The 16,153-nt window shown below is 63.2% G+C and overlaps 2 protein-coding genes across 8 annotated transcripts; both read left to right on the forward strand.

Moving 5' to 3' along the window:
• Positions 1-110: 110 nt before the first annotated feature.
• Positions 111-1,974, forward strand: PHPT1 (phosphohistidine phosphatase 1). Its single transcript, XM_064727977.1, has 3 exons — positions 111-574; positions 716-840; positions 1,600-1,974. The coding sequence occupies exons 1-3, from the start codon at positions 433-435 to the stop codon at positions 1,690-1,692; spliced, it is 360 nt and encodes a 119-aa protein (XP_064584047.1). The 5' UTR covers positions 111-432; the 3' UTR covers positions 1,693-1,974.
• Positions 1,975-2,103: 129 nt separating this feature from the next.
• On the forward strand, positions 2,104-15,246 carry MAMDC4 (MAM domain containing 4). Of its 7 annotated transcripts, none has more exons than XM_064727969.1 (30): positions 2,104-4,312; positions 4,428-4,903; positions 5,424-5,537; positions 5,945-6,118; positions 6,313-6,453; positions 6,665-6,810; positions 6,933-7,017; positions 7,257-7,385; positions 7,626-7,772; positions 7,921-8,015; positions 8,272-8,430; positions 8,724-8,808; positions 9,216-9,365; positions 9,673-9,777; positions 9,955-10,086; positions 10,329-10,459; positions 10,552-10,657; positions 10,932-11,048; positions 11,257-11,391; positions 11,503-11,633; positions 11,705-11,921; positions 12,270-12,407; positions 12,512-12,633; positions 12,719-12,809; positions 13,006-13,152; positions 13,437-13,571; positions 13,806-13,933; positions 14,009-14,138; positions 14,283-14,458; positions 14,989-15,246. In XM_064727969.1, the coding sequence occupies exons 2-30, from the start codon at positions 4,858-4,860 to the stop codon at positions 15,028-15,030; spliced, it is 3,654 nt and encodes a 1,217-aa protein (XP_064584039.1). In that variant the 5' UTR covers positions 2,104-4,312; positions 4,428-4,857; the 3' UTR covers positions 15,031-15,246. The 7 variants fall into 7 exon arrangements, 6 of the variants coding, with proteins under 6 accessions (XP_064584039.1, XP_064584040.1, XP_064584036.1 ...); XM_064727970.1 differs by having other exon boundaries at positions 14,009-14,123; XM_064727966.1 differs by having other exon boundaries at positions 13,437-13,933.
• Positions 15,247-16,153: the final 907 nt, after the last annotated feature.

Consider the following 16,153-nt stretch of genomic DNA (forward strand, 5'->3'; position numbering starts at 1 on the left):
CCGGGGTCGCGGCCAAGACCCGTCACCCGGGGCGCCCGCGCCGCCCTGCCCTGCCCTGCCCGGCCCTGCTCCCCGCTGTCGATCCCATCGCCGGCACCGGCACCGGCGGCAGCCTCCAGCCCCAGAGCCGCTGCCCGGCGGGACCCCGCGCCGGCTGAGGGTGGAGCCTGGCTCTGCGAGCGCTGGTTGGACGCCAGGCGGAGGAGGCGGGGACCGGGCGCTGGTTGGTTGGACGCCGGGCGGAGGAGGCGGGAACACGGGCCGGGGCCGGGCGCTGGTTGGTTGGACGCCGGGCGGAGGAGGCGGGAACACGGGCAGAGGCCGGGCCCTGGTTGGACGTCGGGCGGAGGAGGCGGGAACACGGGCGGGGGCCGGGCGCTGGTTGGTTGGACGCCGGGCGGAGGAGGCGGGCACGGCGCGCGGGCGGCAGCGATGGCGGGCTCGGCGCTGTCCCGGGTGCCGGACGTGCAGATCGATGGCGACGGTGTCTTCAAGTACGTGCTGGTGCGGGTGCGCGAGGCCGGCGCGCCCGCCAAGGACGTCGTGCGAGGCCACGCCTGGGCCGAGTACCACGGTGAGGGGCGCCGGGAGCGCGGGGCGGGGCCGTGGCCCGGGAACCGAGGGAAGCGGGCGGGGGCTTGCCGGGCGTCTGGCCCGTCACGGGGCAGCGGCTGAGGCCGGGGGTCCCCGCGCCACCGCCGCTCCCTCCCTGCAGCCGACCTGTTCGAGCGCACCGCGGAGGAGCTGGCGCCGCACGGCCTGAGCTGCGAGTGCCTGGGCGGCGGCCGCATGTCGCACCGCCCTGCAGAGAGGAAGATCCACGTCTACGGGTACTCGGTGGTAAGCGGGGCCGGGGGAACCACGCGGGGACGCGGCATCTCCCTGCGCGGGGTGGGTCCCGCTGACGGCGGCCGAGGTGGAGTCGCGTTCCCTCGGGGGTGGAAGGGGTGAGCGGGGCGGCGCTCCCGGGGCTCCTGCGCGTTCTCCCGAGTGCCCCAGGGAGGGGAGACTGCGCAGAGCCCTTTCGGGTGAGCAGTGCTTGGCCAAAGCAGGAGCACCCCAGGAACCCTCCGGCACCTGCCTGTGGGGCTGCCACACACCCAGAGTCCCCGGAGGAGCCATGGGTACAGTGGCTGTACCCAGCTCTGGGCACTGCCACGGGAAATTGGGCTGCACAAGAGCCCTGTCTACACTTTGTGTGTCCTGAGGGTGTTCCTGCAGGAGTGTCGGGTGGGTGCCGTAGGGACCTTGTAAGGGTGACTGGAGGCACTCTTGGGGCATCACTGTCATGGTGGGTTCCTGGACACTGACCCCAGCCCAGGACTGTGCTGCAGCACCAGCTGTGCTGGGTGCTGAGTGCAGAGCCCAGCTGGGACCAGGGCAGGTTCTTGGGCCACAGTGCACACAGTTTTCCCAGCTTCAGGGTGGCGTTGTCCTGTTGCCTGAGCGCTACACCAGCCTCTGCTGGAGTCAGGAAGGACTGGCACAGGCTCTGTGGCCTCTCTGCTGCTGAGGTCTGCCAGAGCTGCCCTGGGAATTTGCCAGGCTTCCCTGCAAGTTCTCACCAGCTCTCCTTGGGAACCTTCTTTTCCTGTGCAGGGCTTTGGACGCGCTGACCACGCTGTGACCACAGAGAAGCTGAAGGCAGAGTATCCCGACTATGAGATTACCTGGGCAGATGAAGGGTACTGACTCCTCTGTCTGTGGTGCCAGCCCAGAACTGGCACAGCTGTGTGCAGCACCGGGGTGGTGGCAGCAGGTTCCCCATGCTCGGCCGTGCTCCAGGCTCTCCTGATTTTCCTCTGTGTTGAACTTGCCCGTTCTCCGCTGTCACCGGACTGTCCCCGTGCCAGATGCTCCCACCTCCCTGGCATGGCAAAGCTGGTGAAGCCAGTGGTTGCTCTGCCCCAGCCCTCTGGCACCAGGGGCTCATCCACGTGTATCTGTGAGAATTAAAGTCGTTGGAGGAGCACAGCTGCTCTGGTGGCCATGCTCACAGTTTGGCTGCTCCTTCCCATCTCTGGGTTATGCTTGTTGACAGTGGAAGCGACCCCCAGGTTATCCGCCCCTTGAGGGGGGCCTGGCATGGCAGCATGGCATGGGAGCAGGCAGAGTCTGGGGTGGGAACAGAAGGAATTGTGTTGGGATTTGCCTTGGAAAGGGTTGAGGCAGGAGAGAGGAAAGCAATACCCAGGTCTGGGAGAGGGAAGGGCAGGATGGACCTGGGGGAGAGACCAGCCCCATCTCCTGTGAGGAGGGAACTGAGCTGCCTGGGAACATGACTGGGAAGAACATGCCCGTTCCCACTCTGGCAGGTTGTCACACCTTGAGGAAGAGCATCCTCCCTGACTTCATCCCTCCAGCCACCCAGGACCAGCTCAGAATTTCCCAGGGATTCTCCCTGCTTGTGCTTCCAAGCAAGGAGCAGTAGAGGGAGACTGAGGAAAGCTGCTGGAGGCTTCAGTGGCTGGAGAGCTCCAGGGAGATGTGCAGGCTGGGTTGGTTCAGGCTGGGTTGGTTCAATCACTGTCCCACGTGAGGCTGGGGCTGGAGGACCCTCCCAGCCCAGTCCCAGCCCCATTTCATTGTCAGACTCTGACCCTCTGTGCTCCCTGCTGCTGCCTCTGCCTCATGCCTTCAGGGATGTGGGCTCCTTCCTCTGTCCAGAGCCATGCTGGGTCATCTCAACCTGCAGAAGCTCAGCCTGTACCCTGTGTCCAAAGTTCAGCCTGTGCCCACACTCCAAAGGAAGCTCGCAATGGGGGGATGAGTTTCACAGGCAAGAACATGGCTCTGCTGTGCCTCATCCTCCATCCTGCAAAGTGGCTCTCCCCTGCGCTGGGGGGAATGTTACCCAGAAGTTACACAGAGTCAGCTGCAAACCTGCAAGTCACTGGTTTGGAACTTGGAGGCACCTCTGGGATGTCCTGTCCATCCACTGGCCTAGCAGAGCCAGCTTTAGTGGGTCCATCGTGGTGGGATTGCTGAGATGTGCTGTGCAGGCTCAGGAGTCCTTGTGAGTTCCTTCCAACACAGGGAGTTCCATGATCCTGTTCTAGAATTAGGCTGCTGGAAGCTGTGACCAGGTGGTGTTTGAGAATCTCCCCGAATTGAACTTCCAGCAGCTTGGCAGTCTGCTCTGGTTTTGACAGTCCTCATAGGAAAAAAAGGTTTTTCTTTCAAGTGGTATTTGCTGGTTTTGCTTTGTTACTGTCTCAGTCCTTACTGGGACACTCCTGGCTCAAAGGGTTGGCTCTCTGCACCCTCCTGCCAGGGCTTGCCTGGGTGACATTCCGCTGCCCCTTCTCCAAGCTAGGCACATTCAGCTCAGCCTCTCCTTGTGGCAGGTGCAGTCCCCTCATCATCATCAGGGAATATCCTTCTGTGGAGATCAAAAAGTCATCTGGACACCTCCTCCAGGGAACTCTTGTGGAGCAGAGGGTGGGATGGGGTGACCTCCTGTTGCGCCATCCATTCTGTACTGTCCTGTGGTCATCATCACTCAATCTGCTCCAGTGTGCCCCCATCTCACAGTGGGAGCACCAGCATCCCCAGTGCCAGGGGAGGGGTCCCATCTCTGAGAGAGGCTCTGCCCATGGCACCCAGGAGAGCAGTGACTACTCTGCCAGTGGCCAGCTTGGTGCTGCCAGGTTTCTGGGCAGGGCTGCTGTTCTCCAGCATGCCTGGACTGGGGAATGTGGGGCTGCTGGTCCTTACTGGGCCTGGCTGGCACTGGGAGAAAGAGCTGAGCCTGTGTTTTACTGCCCCTGATGCAATCCTGCTGCAATCTGCTTTCCAAGGCCGTTGACTCAGTGGAAGGATCTGCTCAAAGGGGCCCCTCTAGGGCACGAAGGCTGCGGCAGCAGAGGGGAGAGGGGTCCTGGGGGGTAGCAGCTCCTTCCTCTGCCCAGGTAGGGAAACCAGTGGGGTCAGTAGTTGCCATCACCAGGCAACACTGGTGGTGATCTGTGGAGATCTGGCTACCAAGCTGTGCTTCTTCCAGGCTCATCGGCCCTTGCTGGGGCTCTGCCAAGAATGTTTTACCCCAGGACTGACCTGGTTGTGGCCCTGGAGCTGTGCCCCTTTGCCCCATGGCATTCATGAGCTGGGTGCTGAGATGCTTCTGCCAGCCGGAGCAGAGCAGGCAGGGTGAAGGCTGGCTCCTCCTGATGGCATCTTGGAATCCCCAGGCTCCGGGGGGACCCCAGAGCCCCTTCCAGTGCCTAGAGGGGCTCCAGGAGAGCTGAAGAGGGGCTTTGGACAAGAGCTTGGAGTGACAAGAGGAAACAACTTCCCATTGCCAGAGGGCAGGGTAAGATGGAATATTGGAGATACAGCTGACTCGCAGCTCAGCTGTTCTCCCTGGCCAGAGTGCAGCCCACAGCCAGCCCTGCACCCAAAGTCTCTCCCACTCTCCTTATGCACAGGGACTGGCAGAGCCCCCACATCCCTGGCAAAGGTGCCAGCATCCCCCACAGGGCTGGCAGCATCCCTGGCTCAGCGGGAAGTGCTCTCATCCCTCAGCAAGCCAACGCATTCCCCCGTGCTGTGCCCTGTCCAAGTCACAGTGTCACCCACCGTCCTGGTCTGAGTGGAAAATGGGCTGAAGAGGAGAGGTGCAGGGGGAGAAGCCGAAGGTCTCCACAGGCACGGCTGCAGCTCGCTGCTGAGGTGTCGCCAGTGCTGTGACAGGACCGCGCTGCCCTGTCCCAGCCGTGCCATAAACCCGCTGCCTGGCCGGGGAGCCGATAACAGCGGGGCTGAAGTCCAACGCAGGCAGCTCCAGGGGAGCACATTCCAGCCCGGGGCTCACAGCGTGGCCTCTTCCAGCTCCGTGTTCCCGTCGTGGTGCCCGGGATGGCTGCAGGCGGGCGGGCGATGCTGGCCCTGCTGGTGCTGCTGGGTGAGCTCTGCCGACACGGCTGGGGGTGTGTGGCTGGAGGGAAGGGGCCTTGGTGCTGGCTGCTCCGCTCTGGTCCTGCACGGCACTGGGCCAGCCCACTGGGCTCTGCTGGTGAATGCAGCCCGGGGGTCCCACCGGGAGCGGGTGCCAGAGCCCCCAGCACCAGGCGGGGGATCACCAGCGGCTTTGTTCAGCATGGGACAAAAACCATCCAGATATTCCGGTTTCTTCCAAAAAGGGGCTGGGACTGGCAGCACGGGTGTGCCATAGCAGAGTCAGTGCCCTGGCAGGCTCTGGCACCCCGAGAATGACGGTGGGAGGTGGCAGTGTGAGAGATGTGGAGTGCCAGGACAGTGCTGGGGCAGGGATCGTCCAGGGGAAAATGCCGCTGAGAGCTCAGTACTTGCCCCAGCAGGGTCCCAAACCGAGGTGCTGCAGGTCACACGTGCCCTCCCATCACCTGCTGCGGGCACCACGCCTAGTTCCCTGCGGGTTTTCAGCCCCATTGTCTCTCTCGTAGCCAGAACTGTCCTCCCCAGTGGATCCGTGGTCGTCAACAGCTGCAGCAGTGCGGCTGAGCAGCTCTGCAACTTCGTCTGTGACTGCAGCGACTGCTCGGATGAGAACCAGTGTGGTGGGTGCTCAGACTCCCCAGGCTCCCAGACCCACCCTCAGACCCTGCTCCTGGGGTGAGAGCAGGCTGTGTAGGGGGGGTGTTGTGGGTACAGGTCCCTGGGGTGGTGCTGGTGCCCAGGATGAATGCAGGCTCCCCCAGGACTGGTACAGAACTGTGGGCTGGCTGCAGATCCAGAGGGTAGGGGCAGGTCCCTTGTGCAGGTGTCCAGGGTGAACACAGGTGGCCTGGGTGCAGGTGAGACTGCCAGGTGGGTGCAGGATCCCAGGTTGTGTGCAGGTCCCCTGGGCTGGTCACAGGTCCCTGGGTAGGAGCAGCCCCCCAGGATAGGTGCAGTTTCCTGGGATGGGCACAGATCCCCAGGGTGGCCCCAAACCTGCCTTGACCCCTCATCTGCCCACCCTCAGGGTACCTATGGGGCTCAGCAGTGCTGGGCACCCCCTTCACCTGTGACTTTGAGGACAGTGACTGTGGCTGGCAGGACGTGGGCACCTCGACGTATGGATGGGTGCGAGGCCGGGCCAGCCTTGCCAAGTGGGGCATGGGGCCTCATTCAGACCACACCGTGGGCACTGACCTGGGTAAGTGGGAGCTGCTTGGTGAGCAGGCTCTGGGCACCCACAGTACCACTCCACTGGAGCTGGGGTGCCAGAACACCTATCTTTCTAGGGTGCAGGGGAGGGAGCAGACCCTTGGAGGGGCAGGAGTAGTGCTGGCATAGCTCTGGTGCCACCCCAAGGGGTGCAGCCCCCGTTCTGCTTTCTGCCCTCCCCAGGTTGGTTCTTGGTCACCATGTCCCCCCCAGCAAAGACCACGGCCACAGCCTGGCTCAGGTCACCGGAGATGCGGGAAGCAGCTGCCACATGTGAGATCAGAGCCTGGTATCACCTCTCAGGGAGATGTGAGAGCACCCAAGGTGGGCGCAGGCAGCATTGGCTACTAGGCAGTGGGGGGGGATGGGGCCATCTGCCCCTGTGGCAGGGACAGAACCACCGACATCTTGAGATGGGTCCTTGCCACCCTGTTTGCCTCTTCCACGCTCCACACACGGAGCTGGTGGGGCTCCATCCGTTCCTTTGGGTACCCCTGGGTGCCCTGTACCAAGGGCACTTTTGGGCTTCCCTCAGGGCTGAACCAGACAGAGCGGCCGGTGCTGCGCCTGGCCGTGGCACACAGGGATGGGGTGGTGGAGCTGTGGCAGAGCCCTGAGCACAGCAGGGAGGGCTGGCACCCGCTTGTTGCCTACCCCGGACGGATTGTGGAGCAGTTCCAGGTGAGACGGTGTTGGTACCTTGGTACCCAGGCACTGTCCCCATAAGCTGGGACCAGAGGAGCTGGGCAATGTTCCGAGACCTGGCCTGGGGAGCTCATGCCGTCCTCATCCTCCCATGACAGCTCATCTTCTCCCTGACACAACCACCCACCTGTGGGGCAGAGGTGGCGCTCGATGACATCATGTTCAGGAACTGTGGCTTACCCGGTGAGTGCCACATCTGCTGGGATGTGAGCTGGGATCTTGGGGGAACTGGCTGGGTGCAAAACCCAGGGGAGCTCTCCCATCGCTCAGTGCTCCCATTGGCTTGGGGCAGCGTGCCCTGGCCAGAGCACGAGGTGGGCAGCAAAAACCTGTCCCTTGAGCCCCCCCTAGGAATGATGTGGCAGTGCTCACCACGTCCCCGTGGGAGCAGCCACTGGCTGACATGTGTTCCCCCACGGCAGAGGTCGGGCAGCAGGCCTGCGGGGCCCAGGAGAGGCGCTGCCACCGCGGCTCCTGCCTGGCACAGCGTCGTTTCTGCGACGGCACCGACGACTGCGGGGACAACTCGGATGAGGGCGCGGCGCAGTGCAGTGAGCACCCCTGGCCCCAGGGAGGAGTCCTGTGGATAGGCTGAGGGTCTGCCTCGGTGGGGCAAAGCTGTGCTCTGGGCTGGCAGGGGCCCACCCAGTTCTGCCCTACGCCAGGAGGGCAAAATGACCCTGAGGGTTTGCAGAGGGGTGGCATCAGCCCAACCCATTGCAGGGAGCCACCTGTCCAAGAGAGGGCTGGGAGCTCAGTTTCTGGGTCACCGCTGTCCCTTCTTCTCACAGAGAACTTCACCTGCTGCTCCTTTGACTATGATCTCTGTGGCTGGGAGACGGCGGCCGGGCCCCCAGTGTGGGGCAGGAACACGAGCCTGAACCTGGGCACCTCCTACAGCATTCCCACTCGGGACCACAGCAACAACAGCAGGGCAGGTACGTGACCGGGCACCGGTGCCCCAGGGGAGCCCCACTGCAGGGGGACGTGCCACACGCCAGGGCTCTGCTCAAGGCTGTGCCAGGACAGCGGAGTCCTGCCCCCACGCATCTGCCTGGCTCCACTCAGCCCCAGCATCTCCTGCAGGTTTTTTCCTCCATGTGAGCAGTGACCCCACTGCACAAGCTGGTGGCACAGCTCAGCTCAGCAGCCCCACCTTCCAAGCCACCAACTCCTGTTCTGTGAGTCACAGCTGGGACCTCGTGTCACAGCTCATGTGGACGTGGCGGTGACAGGAGATGGGGTTCCCAACTCTGGGGACCCTCATGCAGGGCTGGGCTGTGGTTGGCCCTTGCTGGGGATGGACATCAGGTTTTTGGGATGGTTTGGTGACATCTCTGGTGCCCATTGCCCACCTGAGCTTCTCACAGCCCCTCTGTGGGATGCAGGGGGCTGTGTGCCCCTGCCCTAAGGGCTCACCCTCCTCCCAATCCCCAGCTCGTACTGTACTGTCACCTCCATGGCTCAGCCACCAGCACCCTCAGCATCTCCTATGTGACCAACTCTACCAAGCACCTGATGAGGGAAAAGACAGGAGACCTGGGCAGCTGCTGGGTGCGGGAGAGAGTGGACTTCAATGTGGCGGATCCCTTCAAGGTGGGCTGCTGCTGGGCTGGGGGGAGCCGGGCTGCTCTGGGGTCTGGGACCACAGCTGTGGACAGGGGCAGCACCACCTCCCAAGCCCACTGTGGCCATGCCAGCCCACACTGTGCACCCCTGTCAGCCACAGCATTGCCCCTGCTCCCACTGATTCCCTTCTTGAGCAAAATGTGAGTCAGTCCATGACAGGTTCTGGCTCCCCCCATCACACGGCTCCCTGGTGTCACCCCAATCCCCCCATATCGTGCAGGACCCCTTGCTGATGTTTCTGATGTGGTGCTTTCCTGCAGGTGCTGATCGAGGGGTTGGCTGGCAGCGGGGGGACCGTGGCTGTCGATGACCTCATCCTGTCTCAGGGCTGTGTGAAGGAGCAGGGTGAGCTGGTGGCCAGTGTCCCTCACTCTGCTCCAGTGCTGGCAGCTCTCCCAGGTGTCTTGCACCCATGGCACCATGCCTAAAGGACAGGCATGGTCTGCCTGTCCCTCTGCTCATCACAGGGACCGTCCTGGGTGCAGGACAGCAAATACTTGCCCTGAGGTGCTGGTATCTTTTTCCTGGGGCTGTAACACTCCATTTTCTGTGTCAAAATGTGTCACACAAGCAGCTCTTACTAGGTCCTGGGTCCCCTTCAGCTGGTGACAACTAAGCTGAGCTGGGACGGGATGGGAAATGGAGAGCCAGGAAGATGCCTGGGGACATGGGACAGTGTTTGAAGGGCTGACATTGATGCTGTTGCTGGGCCCTTTCACCACTGCTCTCCATCTGGGCTGTTTCACCATCAGAGAAGCCTCTGGTCACACTGCCGAGCCAGGCCCGTGCCAGCCCCTGCGCAGCAGACGAGGTGGCCTGTGACAGTGGGGGCTGCATTGCTGCAGAGCTGGCCTGCGACTTCGCCCACACCTGTGCTGACGGCTCCGACGAGGAGCGCTGTGGTGAGAGCCCAGGCAGGCACTGCCCCAGCAGGGGAGGGTACCAGGGGCTGGCCTGGCTGGGACATGTGTGTGCTTGCACAGCCCCTGGAACCACAATGGCCTGGCAAGACTGAGCCTGGAGTTTTGGGTTGCCCAGAGCAGCTGTGGCTGCCCCATCCCTGGCAGTGTCCAAGGCTGGTTGGACAGGGCTTGGAGCACCCTGGGATAGTGGAAGGTGTCCCTGCCCATGGCAGAGGGGTGGAATGAGATGAGTTTTAAGGTCCAAACCCAAACCATTCTGAGATTCTGGGATTCTTTGACTTTGCAGGGACAACAAACTTCGAGTCAGGGGCTGGGGGCTGGCACGACGTCAGTGTGGGGCGGCTGCGCTGGGCTCTGCAGAAGGTCACTGAATCTGACATCTTCCTCACAGGTGAGACTGTTCTCACCACCCAGACAATGCTCAGCACCAAAGGAGCCTCCAGAGCAAGGGCTCCCAGGGGGTGCCACTGCACAATGGGGGATGGTGCCCAGGCAGGATGCTGGGCTGGGGGTGCTACCAGTGATGTGGGACCCCAGCCCTCACCTCACAGAGTGTTTCTGTGCTCAGGGACTTTCCTGGCCCTCCAGACAGGAGAAGGACAGATGGTGGGTCCTGCAAAGGCACGATCACCTCTGCTGGGCCCCTCTGGCCCTGCCTGCACCATGGAGATGAGCTACCACATCCACAGTGACCCCCAAGGTAACCTCCTGCCCACCCCAGGGTGCCCTGCCTGCTTCCTACTCCCAGACCCCCCATGCCTACCTGTCTTTACTGGCTCTCCCAACCCTGCTTTGCCCCATCACATCATCCTGGAGCTGGGGTGTCTGTGTCCCTGTCTGTGTCCCTGCACCCCATGACTGTGGGCTGGTGCCCTGAAGGGCTCCCACAGGGTGGCCAGGGGTTTTGGGTGCCCACAGCCTCTGCACCACCTCTTGTTCCAGGCTTCCTTGCCGTCAGTGTCGCAGATCACACCACTGGCAGCACCCAGCTGGTCTGGCAGACACAAGGCCGTGGCAGCACAACTGGGGGTCACGTCCGTGTCCCTCTGGGAGAGAGAAGCCGGCCCTTTCAGGTGTGCTGGATGCACAGGGACCAGCCTGGGTGGCTTTCAGTGGGCAATGCCAGTGCTGCCAGGCACCCCAGGCTCATGGCTGCTGCCCCCAGGTCGAGCTGCTGGCACTGGTGGATCTCCAGGGCTCAGCCAGTGTCGGTGTTGACAACGTGACATTCGAGCAGTGCTACCACGACGTGGTGACACCCACAGCTGCGGGTATGGCCAGGAGTGCGTGGGCAGGGAGAGTAACCCCGCACCCTTTCCGTGGGGGCTGCCTGGTGGCTGTCACTCTGTCCAAGAGCAGGACCATGGTGCACAAGGCCGAGGGGCAGGGCCAAGCACATATCCTGCCCTGCCCTGGGATCCCTGCATGGGGTAAACTTGGGGAGTGGGGCAGATGAGCAGGGGGAAAGGGATGTTGGGGAGACCCATTTCCTTTTGTGATGCCTTACTCCTTTCCACTTCTATACTGTCACCTCTCTCCGGCCAGAGCTGTCCTGCAACTTTGAGAGGGGCATGTGTGGCTGGTACCAGGATCTGTCCAGTGACTTCAAATGGGTCCACAGCACAGGGCAGGGACAGGGCTCTGACCACACCACCGGCTCGGGTAAGGGGCTGGTTGCTCTTTGGGGGAACCCAGGACATCCCATAACCTTCCATTCGCAGGGCCAAGGCATGCCTTGGACACTCCCAGCAGCCCCATGCCTGCAGAGCAAGCTCACCTATGGCAGGCTGGGAGCGCCCAGATCTGGGCTGTGGGTGATGCAGAACACTCACACCATGACCCCTCCACCCTGGCTGTCCCCAACATTCAGGCTACTTCTTGTCCGTGGATGCCTCTGTGCCATGGAGCCACGGGCAGCGGGCGCTGCTCCTCAGCTCCCACCAGGAGCCGGCCGCTGCCCTTCGCTGTCTGTCCTTCTGGTACCGCCTGGCGGGCCCACAAATCGGTACGTGCCCCATGGCATCCTGCCAGGGCCGCCCCAGCCTGCCTCGGCTCTGAGGACAGCGGGGTCCCCAGGGGCTGTGGGATGGCTGCCCCCATGCCCCCCTCTGCCCAGGTACCCTGAGCCTCAAGCTGTGGCCAGAGGGAGGAGAGGAGGAGGTGCTGTGGACCCGCCGCGGAACCCAGGGCAGCATCTGGCACCGGGCACGGGCGACACTGCCCTCCACGGGCCAGCGGCGGTACCGGGTGAGGAGCGGCCCCGCGCGCCCCTGGCACCAGCAGGGCACAGCGTGTCTGACACCGCTGCCTGGGGACAGGTGGCTTTCGAGGTGCTGCACGACGGTTTCCTCGGCGACGTGGGGCTGGACGACATCACGCAGACAGCGGGACCCTGTGGGGCCGAGCTCTCCTGCTCCTTCGAGGTGGAGGGCTGTGGGCTGGCAGCCAGTGGAGAGGGCACCTGGCAGCGACAGAGCAACGGCACCGGCACCACCGCCGGCCCTGTGGCCGACCACACCACGGGCACCGCCGCAGGTACGGGGCCGTGGCAGCCCCGGTGCTTCCCTGCTGCTCTGAGTGTCCCCCCTGTCCACCCCTGAGTGTCCTGCCCATACCCCACGCCAGCCTTGCCTGCTCTCCCTGTTCATGCCTGCCCTGCCCTCCCTGCCTTCCCCAGGATGAGAACGCAATACTGCACAGGGCTTCCCAAACCTGGAACTCCCAAAAAGCAGTCTCCAAGCCCCAGGGCTCCCTAATCCTGGGGAGGTTCCCAAGCTGGGGAGACTCCTTGACCTGGGGGGAAAACCCAGCCTCAGTTGTCCCCTAGTGCTCCCCAGCAGGGCTGGGCAGGGGTCACAGCACAGGGGCTCTTCTCTCCTCCAGGCCATTACATGGTGGTGAACACGGGCAGGGTCTCCCTGCCTGCAGGGCACACGGCTGCCCTCACCTCCCAGCCCTACCAGCCCTCAGTGTCTGCCCAGTGCCTGGCCTTCTGGTACCAGCTGAGCCCTGGGACCCCAGGTGAGCACCGCCTGCCCTGAGACCCCTTGGGACACCTCCAGATGTGTGGGGGCCCCACACAGCACAGCCCTGGACCCCTGCTCCATGTTGGGTGCCCTGGGCAGGCTCCCTCAGGGTGTTCGTGGAGCAGAGCAGGGTGAGGAGGAAGGTTCTGAGCGTGAGCACCATGGAAGGGAGCAGCTGGCACCGCAGCCATGTCACCGTCCAGCCTGATGGCGACTGGCAGGTGGGACAGGGCAGGGTGCTGGGGGCAGCTGGAGGTGATGAGGGGTGCATGGAGGCTGCCAGGCTCAGCATGTCACCCTGCCCAGGTGGTGTTTGAGGCAGTGGGAGCTGGGGGTGACCACGGATACATCGCACTGGATGACCTGCATGTGTCGGAGGGAGCCTGTCCCAAGCCAGGTGAGACCCCACCCCACAGGGGCACTATGGATCGGGGTGGGGGGGATTGGGGAGCATGTAAGCCATGGGGATAGGGACAGACCTGTTCCTGCCCTGAGCCTGGCCCGGCCCAAAGCTGGGGGTGGTGTGTACCACCCAGGTGCTCCATTTCCTGCCAGGTACTACTGGGTGTCTCACAGCCCTGCTTTCCTCCCAGCATCCTGTGACTTCGAGCAGGACACTTGTGGCTGGAGCAGCCCCTCGGACCCCCGCTTGCACAGCTTAGCCTGGGGCTGGAAGAGTGGTGTCACCCTGGCCAAGTACCCTGGCCCTGAGCAGGATCACACCCTGGGTACAAGGAATGGTAGGAAACACCCACCCCTGCCTGGGAACCCTGGCATGGCCGGAGTGAGGAAGAGGAGCTGGGGGTGGATCGGGTCAGTCCAGTCCATGTTGTGAGGCCTGGTCCCACAGCATCCCTGTCCCCTCTTCACCCAGGAGGGGCAGCTCAGCCCAAGGGCAGTGAGGCACAGGGCTGATTTGTGTTCTCCTCCACACCCGGCCTTTGGGGGAAGAGTGGTACAAGTGGGGTGAGACAAGTGGATGCAGGACTGGGGGACACCCTGCGCTCTGTCCCTGCCTGCCCAGGTCATTACATGCACTTTGACACCAGCGTGCTGGGTGCCAGGGGCACCAGTGCCCTGCTGGAGAGCCCACCCCTGCCTGCAGCCACCGACTCCTGCCTGCGCTTCTGGTACCACATGGACATCCCGGAGCACCTCTGTGAGCACTGCAGGGGCAGGGAGGAGGGGCCCAGGGTCCCTGGGACTCCCTGGCTCCATGGGAGTGGGGGCCTCAGTCCTCCCCACCTGTGCACCGCGGCCACTGCTTCAGTTCCAGCTGGGCAGTGGCGATGGCCCATTCCCTCTGGGTGCTGCCGTCCCAGTAGAGGATGGCATGGCTGGGGGGGCTCGGGGCAGCCGGTGATGGCAGGGCTCCTGTGCCCCGTCCTTGCAGCCAGCGGGGAGCTGCGGGTGGCGCTGCGCGGCGCGGGGGGCCAGCGCACGGTGTGGAGCGTGCCGGGGCACCGCGGCCGGGGCTGGCGGGGAGCCGCGGTGCCGGTGCAGAGCCCCGGTGAGTTCCAGGTAAGTGGGGCCACCCTGGGGTGCGGGGTGTCCCCGGGCGTGCAGCAGCCCCCCAGAGCTCACCTTCCCCCGCAGATCAGCTTTGAGATCACCACACGGAGGTGGCCGATGGAGGGGACAGTGGCACTGGATGACATCATGTACAGCGCCAGGGTGGGCTGCCATTCCAGCCCGGAGAGTCCAGTGGAAGGTGCAGGGAAGAGGGGTGTGTGTGTGTGGGTGTGGGTGTGTGTGGGTGTGCAGTTCTGGCTGTAAAAGGTGAACCCAGAGCTGCCCAGGGTGCTGGGCTGAGGCTGGAGGCAGTTCTCTGGGCAGTGGGTCGAAATGACAGCATTTCCTTGCCCTGCAGAGAAGCCCTCTGGCAGTTTCGTGGCGGAGGTGGCACTCAGTGTGCTCCTGGCCCTCGTCATAGTGGCGCTGGGGGCTGCTGGGGGCTGGTGCTGGCTGAAACAGCAAAGGCTGGCGAGCAGGACACCGACAGAGAACAACAGTTCCCAGGGCTTCGACAACATCACCTTCCGAGATGTAAGGACAGGGTGAAGGACCTTGCTTAATTACCCCAGCTGTGCTAAAACAGCGATTTCCTAAAAGCTCAGCAAATGCCAGCAGGCTCTCCCTGACCCCGCATTCCGCCAACGCGACAGGGAGGTGCAAAGGGCTCTGCCTCTTATCTGCTTGTTGACAAACAAGTGACCCTGAGCTGCAGGACTGACCCAAAAGCGCTGCTGCCACCAGAAAGAGCTGAGTGTGCTTCCACCCCCGAGTCTTGTGGGAAGGAGGCCTGGCAAACCTAGCTCATCCTCACTCAGCCAGTGCTCAATTTAGTGCAAGGTGGCTTAAGCTGCAGGGCCCTTGGATGTGCAGCACAGCCTCCAGCCCCATCAAGGTCTCCAGCAGGAGACGTGGAGCCCCCTGGGCACACTGGGGGTTTGGTGCCTCTGCAGGGTCACGGGGCTGGCACGCAGGTTGTCCTCGCTGCAGCCTGGAAGAAATCCTGGTGTTTCACAGCAGACAGTCCACGTTTGTCACCAATTCCCACTCACCTTTCTTTGCAGGACAAGGTCATTATATCTCCACGGGAGGGGGATGAGTCTTGAAATTAGCAGCCAGCAGCAGGAATTGCCTGCTCCCCCCGGGCAGACCAGCCCTCGACAGAACCCACACTCCATCAGCTGCCTGCTCTCTGCCCTGGCACCAGGAGCCGGCGCCCCGAGGAGCCTGCCCCGCCCAGGGACACACCGCGGCCATCACTACCTCCAAGTGCTCGGGAAAAGCGTTTGTGTTGTTTGTAACATGAAGTTTTGCTCACAAGACACAGCAATGTGCCCGTGCTTTGGCAAGGGGCACGAGTGGGAGTTCTCACAGTGGCTGTCCTCATCCAAACAGGGTTCTGGCCATGGAAGGGAGGGTGAAGTGTGGGGTCCTGGCCCCAAGAGCTGGGAAGAACAGTGGGTGCTGCAGAGGGTGTGAGCCACTTCCCATGCCCAGGACAAAGCACAAGAGCTCCCAGGGCACAGAGACCCCAGGGGGAAGAAGCTCAGTGCTTCTGCTGGTTTTGGGGAGGGTGAGTGGTGGGTGCGAGGGCAGGGAGCAGAGGGGGGCATCACACAGCACCCCTGAGGGCAGCAGGCAGCTCCCACTCTGGTGTACGGGTGCCCATCTGCTGCCCACATACCTTGTGAATGCACTCGATAAACATCACTGGGAAACCCAGTGCAGGCTGAGGTGCAGGCTGGACTCAGGGCCTGGACCCCCACCCTGCCGCCAGTGCAGCCGAGCCCAGGACCCCTCCCCTCAGCCCCAGCTTTCACACCTTAACACTGTCAACTCCCAACCCAGCTCCACACACAGCCCAGTTCAGCCCCTGCACAACAAGGAGTATCCTGCTGCCCCCTGCCCCAGGTACAGCTGGAGGGACGTGCTGCTTTCCCAGACTGTGACCAGAGCCTGCTCCCTCTCACCCAGCTGTGTCCCCCTTAGGTGCTGCCTCAGTCATGCCAAGCACCATCCCCACAGCCCTGTCCTGACTGCAGAAATGAGGGCCCAAGAGAGCTGAGAGCTGGGGAAGGGCAAGGAGGGCTCAGGCTTCAGCTGATGTCTCTGCAGCTGCCTGGATGTGCAGAGCCCCACAGCACTGACTGAAGGCCCAGGCTGCTGGCCAAGCTGCACCATCCCCATGCAGGGAGAGGGGACACAGCCAGGAAGGCTGTGACAGTGCTG

The sequence above is a fragment of the Zonotrichia leucophrys genome, chromosome 17 (assembly GCF_028769735.1).
Source record: "Zonotrichia leucophrys gambelii isolate GWCS_2022_RI chromosome 17, RI_Zleu_2.0, whole genome shotgun sequence".
In the NCBI taxonomy this organism is placed as follows: Eukaryota; Metazoa; Chordata; class Aves; order Passeriformes; family Passerellidae; genus Zonotrichia; species Zonotrichia leucophrys.

Coding starts and splice junctions, on each gene's coding strand:
- PHPT1 (XM_064727977.1), top strand. CDS start 433: ATGGCGGGCTCGGCGCTGTCCCGGGTGCCGGACGTGCAGATCGATGGC. Junction 575..715: donor CGCCTGGGCCGAGTACCACG/GTGAGGGGCGCC, acceptor CCCTCCCTGCAG/CCGACCTGTTCGAGCGCACC. Junction 841..1,599: donor ACGTCTACGGGTACTCGGTG/GTAAGCGGGGCC, acceptor TTTCCTGTGCAG/GGCTTTGGACGCGCTGACCA.
- MAMDC4 (XM_064727966.1), top strand. CDS start 4,858: ATGGCTGCAGGCGGGCGGGCGATGCTGGCCCTGCTGGTGCTGCTGG. Junction 4,904..5,423: donor GGCCCTGCTGGTGCTGCTGG/GTGAGCTCTGCC, acceptor TCTCTCTCGTAG/CCAGAACTGTCCTCCCCAGT. Junction 12,408..12,511: donor GCTGAGCCCTGGGACCCCAG/GTGAGCACCGCC, acceptor TGCCCTGGGCAG/GCTCCCTCAGGGTGTTCGTG.